The sequence below is a fragment of the Kryptolebias marmoratus genome, linkage group LG8 (genome assembly GCF_001649575.2).
Source record: "Kryptolebias marmoratus isolate JLee-2015 linkage group LG8, ASM164957v2, whole genome shotgun sequence".
NCBI classification, from domain to species: Eukaryota; Metazoa; Chordata; class Actinopteri; order Cyprinodontiformes; family Rivulidae; genus Kryptolebias; species Kryptolebias marmoratus.
Window position 1 is genome coordinate 20,561,470 of NC_051437.1, and position 7,768 is coordinate 20,569,237.

The 7,768-nt window shown below is 38.4% G+C and overlaps 1 protein-coding gene across 1 annotated transcript in view; it reads right to left on the reverse strand.

Moving 5' to 3' along the window:
- Window positions 1-1,634: 1,634 nt before the first annotated feature.
- Window positions 1,635-7,768, reverse strand: part of LOC108236717 — a 24,386-nt gene continuing 18,252 nt past the window's right edge. The window contains exons 7-11 of the mRNA XM_017417585.3: window positions 4,873-4,966; window positions 4,641-4,766; window positions 2,171-2,323; window positions 1,872-2,000; window positions 1,635-1,775 (exon numbers count right to left, since the gene is read on the reverse strand). Coding sequence (XP_017273074.2) covers window positions 1,753-1,775; window positions 1,872-2,000; window positions 2,171-2,323; window positions 4,641-4,766; window positions 4,873-4,966 — 525 coding nt within the window. The 3' untranslated portion in view covers window positions 1,635-1,752. The remainder of the gene's footprint in view (window positions 1,776-1,871; window positions 2,001-2,170; window positions 2,324-4,640; window positions 4,767-4,872; window positions 4,967-7,768) is intronic.

A 7,768-nucleotide genomic window follows, 5' to 3' on the forward strand; every position in this document is an offset into this window, starting at 1 on the left:
ATTCCCTCACCAAAAATATGAGTCAAAGTATTGTAAACTTTCAGTGTCGCAACTTAAACCAGCTGTTTATCTTTTGGATTTCGCAGGAAGATGTCAGCAATTATGTTTAGCTCAACAAGCTGCTTTCAAACAAAATGCTTTTGTTGTTTTGTACTTTTACTACAAGAACATCAGGGTGTTTTCTGAAACTGTAACACCAAAGGAATCCTTGAAACGTTCTGTTCTGTTGTCTGGAACAAAGACTTGATTACCTAATCAAGATCTCCTAGAACATGTAAGAACAATGAAATAAGGAAAAGTTCAGCTATTTTAAAGGAAGATTTTTCTGAGAAGGTTATGAACAATTAATATTTTACCTGTCGTAATTATGTCTTTAAACATCCACAGTTTGGACAATTTACTGTGTTTAAATGGAATTTTGTAGTTTTCCATTTATTTATTAACATTTTTTCAAATCCTATTGAGATTACAGATCTGTTTTTCCAGGGAGGCCTGGGAAGCCTAACATGCATGGGTTTTATTTTAGACTGTGGGAGGAAACCGGAGGGCTTGCAGTAAACCCACGCAAACATTCATATTTCACAAAAAAAGACCTAGGGTCTAACCTGGGACCTTCTTGCTGTGAGGTAACAATGTTAACCAGTAAGCCATCATGCTGCCCGTGTTATTTACAAGCATAAATAGTGCCAGTAGCAGCTAGCTGTCACACTTCTGTGACGTCCAGGAGTCACATCCAGCAGGATTATCCTCATGTTTCTGCCAAAATAAACATGAAATATGAAACTGATGGTGGTGTAAAGGTTCAACTAAGGTTCACACGAACCTTTATACCATTATTGAGATTGGAGTTGTTTTAGGATGGCAGCAATATACTTTGGTTTTGGTCTGGCTTGGACTAGCCATTAGCTCCTCAGTCCTGTCAGAACTAAACTATTTCTCCAAACGGAGCCTGCTCAAGAAGCTACGTATCTACAACAGGTAAGATATTAAACACTCAGAACCTTGTTAAGCTGTTCTTTTATAGCTTTCTTACAGACGTGAGTTATGAAAAACTCAGTCAACAGATTATAAACCCAAAATTTCCTTTGACTGATCCTTGAAATTCTCTGCAGCTCTTGATGGAAAAACCTCCTCAGGATAGGCGGTAGCACTTTTATCATCAGCCTGTTTGGAGCCAAAAGTGTGTCAGAATTTCACTTGAAGTGTCACAATGAGGACTCAGTAAACTGCTGTGGCACATCTCTAATTATAAACATACACGTTTAATGATTAAAAGCAAAAGCAAAACACAAAACCATACAAAACAAAAAAGGAGAAAAACCTGTGCTTTTTTTTCTCAATAAAATAGGACTGATCAAATACCATTGAGGCATGACAGTCACCTGTAGCCATAAAGGCCAGCAGCAGAACTCTGCAGGTGAACACTTTGACCCTCAAGGTGAAAATGAAATCAGTTAACTTTTACATGAGGGAGTGTCAGTCAGCCTGAACTTACCCAAATACATTTAAAATATAGTTAGACAAACTGGAATTGCAAAGAAAAGTTTATTGAAGCACAAACACAGACACAAGCAAAGTATTGACATTTTTAATCAAGATATTTGTGTTAAAGAAACCAAAAAAGTGCACACTGCAATATATGATGCAGCTCAGTTGGTGTGTTTAGGAAAAAAGGGGTTTTCACAGGAATGACCACATTTATTTGGACAGCACTTCTTCTTCCCACTGTAGTCATTATCATCACGGCAGCGATTATGGCCGTGGTGGATCGTTCACTGAAACACCCAAAACAAAAACATTCAGTCCGTGCATATCGAGCAGCCTTATGAGGAGAGTAAAAGAGGATTTTTAAAACCTTATTCATATCTCACCTGGTACTGGTGTCATACACTGATGTCCACACCCATTGGAGCAGCATAACATTCCACCTTGGCACTCAGAGTCATCTGAGCAAAATTCAGCGCATAACCCTATTCCTGGAATTGGACACCCGAGAGGCACTGGGAGAAAAGAGAAAACAATTTATGCAATCAGAGAAATGTGACTTTTGAGAGGAAAACGTTCTTATATGAAAAAATTGCCTGAACACATATTTTTACAAATTTTTATTTACCTAAATAAATTTAACAAAATCTTTAATGTCAAATTTGGTAAATATTGTTTCTTTTACTGAAATCAGGTGGTGCACAGCCGCCTCCATGGCCAAACACGCAGCATTTTTCAGCTCCAGGGCAGTCTCTGTCACGGCGACATGGTTTTAGTGGTGCGAAGGATGCAAAGTGTTTTGGACAGCGACCTGGTTTATTCCAAGTCAAGCGACGTGCTGAAAAAGAAAGAAAATTTAGTAAAAACTTTGAAATACAAAACATCTGGCAAATGTGAGTTTTGAGAGGAGTCTGTTTTTATCACCCACTGCTGAAATCAAAGGTGTAATAATAACTTTGCCCATATTTTTGTGTAAGTTTGTCTTTCTGTAGGTTTAGCAAAATATCTCATGAGCCACTGAGGGTATTAATGGAACTTTCAGAAAGTCATCCATCCATCTATCCATTATTTGTTGTTCTGGAGTCGGGTTGTGGGGACAGCAGCTTAAACAGGGAAGTCCAGATATTTCTTTCCACTGCCACATCTTTCAGCTCTTTCAGGAAGATTCCAAGCCATTCCCAGGCCAGCTGAGAAACATAGTTTTTCCAGTGTCTCCTGGGTCTTCCCCAGGGTCTCCTCCCAGTTGGACATGTCCAGAACGCCTTAATAGGGAGGTGGTCCAGGGAGTATCCTGACCAGATGCTCGAACCAGCTCTCGATGTGGAGGAGCAGTGGCTCTACTCCGAGTCCCTCCCAGATAACCAAACTTCTCACCCTTTCTCTAAGAGAGAGCCCAACTACTCTGTAGAGAAACCTCATTTCAATTGCATGTATCTGCGACCTCATTCTTTCTGTCCCTACCCAAAGTTTATGACCATAGATGAGGGTATGATTGCTTCCTGACCTGGGGACTTTCTAGGTGAAGTTTGTATGTTATGGTGTATGTGGGTTTACTCTATGCACACTGGTTTCCTCCAACAGACCAAAAACATGCATGTTAGGTTAACTAGTAACTGTAAAAATTGTCTCTAGGTGTGAGTGAGAAAGTGAAAGGCTGTCTGTTTCATTTGTCTCCGTGTCCCTGTGATGGACTTGCAACCTGTCCAGGGTGTCCCCTGCCTCTCGTACAGTGATGGCTGGAGATGGGAACCAGCTCCCTTTGACCCGTAAAGGAGAAGCGGATAAAGAAAATGGATGAATGTTAGCATCAACCCTGTCTGTTGTGAATTCAAAAAAGGTTAAAAAACAAAAACAACTGGACTTCTATTCTGTAGTTGCAGACGTTTCACTTCTCATTCTGTTTTTCCTGCTTGAATGGCAGTTTATCACCTGCAGCTGCAGCTGGTTCCTGCTAATCAGCTCCCTGGCTTCATAAGGCCGCCCTGAAGATCAGATCCTCGCTGAAGCATCGCTTACTCTTGGGTATAGCAGTCTCAGCCATTTGAGTGTTTGAATATTGCCCGAGCTTTGCTTACCTGTTTGTTCTCCTGTGTTCAGGACCATCACCTCGAGTTGTCTAGGACAATCTTCTCCTGCCAGTCTGGAAAACCAGAAAGAGAGCCACTCACCTGACCCGTTTCTATGCTGCTGCCTGTCTGCCTCCAACCAATCCAAAAAGCTACTCACCAGATCACTCACCTACCTCAGTCTGTAAATACTCACCACCCTGTAAATAGTCACCTTTTTGTTAAACCGCCTCCTAGTGTCTGTCTGTTGCCTGATTGCTCATTGTTTGACAAATCTGTTAAATCTGATACCCGTCAGCTTCTCCCAAGCAAAACACCTTTGTTGTTTATTTGCGTTTTCTTAAAGGTCAGGGAGTTGTCTGAAACTGTAACACCAGAAGAATCTTTAAAATGAGGAAGCAAAGAATTTCTTTCCTGTTCTGCTGTCTGACATGAGACAATTACAGAAAAATCAAAAAGTTTGATTAGCTGTGATTAGATATGTTCAGCAGCATTAACCCTCTCAGGCTCAAATTAAGTTTTAGTAACAGGAAAAATCAGATATGTTGTTGCAACGCCTGCCTTGAGAGGGTTAAAAAGTTTTATTTCATCCATGCATTTTCTTTACTTTCTTGTCCTCTCTGGGTTGCGGGGAGCTGGTTTCTGTCTCCAGCAATCACTGTCTGAGAGGCGGGGGACACCCAGGACAGGTTGCAAGTCCATCACAGGGCCACATGGAGACAAACAAGATTCACACTCTCACCTTGGGACAATTTGAGTTATCAGTTAACCTAACATCCATGTTTTTGGTCTGTGGGAAAAGAAAACAGAGGATATGGAGTAAACCTACAAGAGCACATTCATACTCCAGCCAGAAAGGCCCCAGGCCTGTAAGTGATCCTGTAACCTTCTTGCTGAGAGGCAACAGCTCTAACCTCTGCACCGCTGTGCCACCCAGCTTTATTTCACTCAGATTTAAATCAACAAAGAATGTATTTCTCTTGAAGAGTTGAAATAACATTGATTTAATTTTTGACAAAACTTTATTTACTTAAAAGATTTAAAACTTTTTAACAGCTACAGTACTTTGGTAAATATTGTGGTTCTTACTTTCAATAGGAGGGGCGCAGACGGATCCATAATCAAACTTGCAGCATTTTTCAGTTCCAGGGCATTCGCTGTCATGGTCACATGGTGGGACTGGCAGGAGAGTATTAAAGGTTTCTGGACAGATCCCTGGTTTTAGAGAAGTGTTGGCTTTCCATTAATGAGGGTTTCAAACAAACAAAAATCGCATTGAAAATTGTGTTTATTGAACACAAAAAAGAAAAAGCAAACTTACCAGGTTTTGTCTGATCTGCATAAGAGAGCACAAACAGACAAGATGCTAAAAGCAGAGCAGCTATTATAGAACAGCTCGTCTTCATGTTGATTTCTCAAGGTCAGTCAGAAATGAGCTCCTGATCTCCTGTTTGGATAAATATCTGGTACATAAACTGTAGTCTGAGCAGCACAGCGGATGTTGGGTCCTTGTGTCTTCAGAGCTCTTTTTGAAAAGATTTATAGTCACAACAGACACACCCGAATAGTTCACCACCTTCTTTTTTTTTTGCTTACATTTTTGACAACTAATTGTGAAATTGTAGCAGTGGTGACTCTTGCTGCATTGTTTGCATGTTTCTTGGCTGTCTCAGCTACTTTGCTTCATTTTAGATCAGAAACATGAGCTATAAGCTTGTATTACTTTTTACCACACACAAATATAAGGACCATTGTCAACAACCCAAAGACCTTTCTAAAAGCTTCAAATGACACAAACTAACCATCATTTAAAGAACTGCTTATCTTCAGCAGTCATTGTGCCAAAGGAGGGGGACACCCTGAGCAGGTCACACGTCTACACAGGGACACAAAGAGACAAACAACTATTCACACTTAAGGATGATTGTTTTTGGTCTGTGGGAGGAATTTAAAGTACAAATAAATGAAACCCGGGACTGTTGCTACTTTCAAAATGTCAAAGTATCACCTTGATGTTGAACAACACCTTTAAGAAAGTACTCGATGGAAATATGGGGAACAAAGTTGAACTTTTATGTTTAGTACATCTTTAAAAAAAACCTGAACGTCTTGTTCTTATACATTTAAAAAGGTTGGAAAACCCATTCAGAAGATGATTTAAACTGTACAGATAAACCGAGAAAAACATTAGGAGAAAGTCAAGGAAATTCATGGTTTTGTGGATGAAAACTGTATTATATTACTGAGTTTGAAGAATGTTTGGTATTTGTAGTTCCTGATTTTTATATCATATCATTATGTTATCAGAAGGACATTTGTACACAAGGATTTGGATATCTCATGGTCGGGATAGTATGTTCCACCTAAATTAAGTTAAGTAACTATATGGGACAGTGAGGGTCACACCGACTGTCCACAAGCCCGTCTAGAAGCTGATTGGGTTATGAGCGTTACTGTGTACTGATCGTGGGCTGCAGAATGAATAAATATCTCCTGTTTTGTCGATAATGTTGTCAGAACGTCATCAGTCTTTCATACTGTGTATAAACTTGTGTCTGTCTCAAGCAATTTTAAAATAAATCACCACAAAAGACATTTCTGACTTGTTTAAATTCTTGAGTTTACCTTATTATTTCAGAAATTCCACCACAGTTTCAAACACCAATATCTGAGTCCTTGAGTGATATGTTTCCTGAATTACATTTTTCCTGTAAACCTTTGGCATTAATTGTTGGCGTCAACCCTGTCGTTGTGTTTGCAAAACATCTCACTTTCCACTGGACCAATTTTATGACTCTGAGCAACCACCACATCAATATTTAGCTCAATAACTGTAAACGTGACTGACTTTTACCCATTTTTGTGTTGGTTGATGTTTTTTGGTTATGACAACTGTCTTAAGTTTGGGTAACTCAGTGTTAATCAGTAGTAGATGTACATCCAATAAATACTTTCTGAGAGTTTCATTAAAATCCATTCAGTGGTTCATGAGACATTTTGACTGACAAAGACATACACACAATGGCAAAAATATTTTTGCTCCCATTTCAACGTTAGATGAAAAACTGGTTGAATTAGTCATGTTAACAAATGACAATTTGAACAAATCAGCTTATTTCTGAGAAGGAATCTCACCACTCAGCTGTGCATCACTTCACAAACCTGTCATCGAACAGAACCAGATGGTTTTTTCCCGCTCTGAGGTTGAGACATTTCCAAACAGTCATGTCCTCAGGTGAAGCCTCAGAGGGGGAATTTGTGGCAACAGACAAAACAAAAGGGAACTTGTTCTGGATGTTCTTTAGATTCAAATAAAACAATTGAGTCACAAGACAGTCATAACAATCTGTCACTGCAGAGTAGAAAATGTGTAACACAACAAAGGATGTTGGGTTGAAATATTCACCAGTTCAGGTGGAAAATTTGTGTTGCCCAATGTCTCTTTAAATGAGTACAAATAGTTGTGTTGTCATCTAAACCTGAAGTGCTAGTTAGGGTGAAACTAACAAGAATGAAGTTGATTATACTTTATATTTGTATGTTTTTTCATGGTTTAAATGTCTTAAAATCAGATGTAAATATATTTTTTTAGGAAATTCTACAAGAAAACAGTAAACAAAGAGCTGTTTGAATTAATCAATGCGTTTCATAAAGGTTTAAGATCGTGTTAAATTCTTTATATTATTTATTTATTGCACTTTGTAAAATTGTTATAAAAAGACGTATTGGTTATACCCAGGTTTTAATGTTCAAAAGTAAAAACTTGAGGCTTTTGGTGTTTCATTAGTGACTTTCATATTAAAAGTTAAAATGATTTGGACTCTTTGAAATAGATTATCATTGATTAAGATTACATATAACTGCACTGAATTGAGTTGGAATCAGTTGGAAAGCTTTACATTTAATCGGATTATACTTGATTGTATTAAACTGGATTTAAATTCAACAATTCATTAATGGAAATACAATTGAACAGAATCAGATTTCAATTCAATTGAGGAGAAAACTGCAGGACATTTGAATGACTTGAATTGAAATGGCTCATTTAAAACTTTGGATATTTTCAATCTAACTATATTGAACTATATTCAGATCATTTTAAAATGTTGAAATGTTCTGCACCTGGATCAAACTGGACCAGATTTGGACTGAACCCTTCATTTACCATTTTCTGACCAGCACCATTAGTTTGTTGTTGTTAATTCAAGCTATAACAA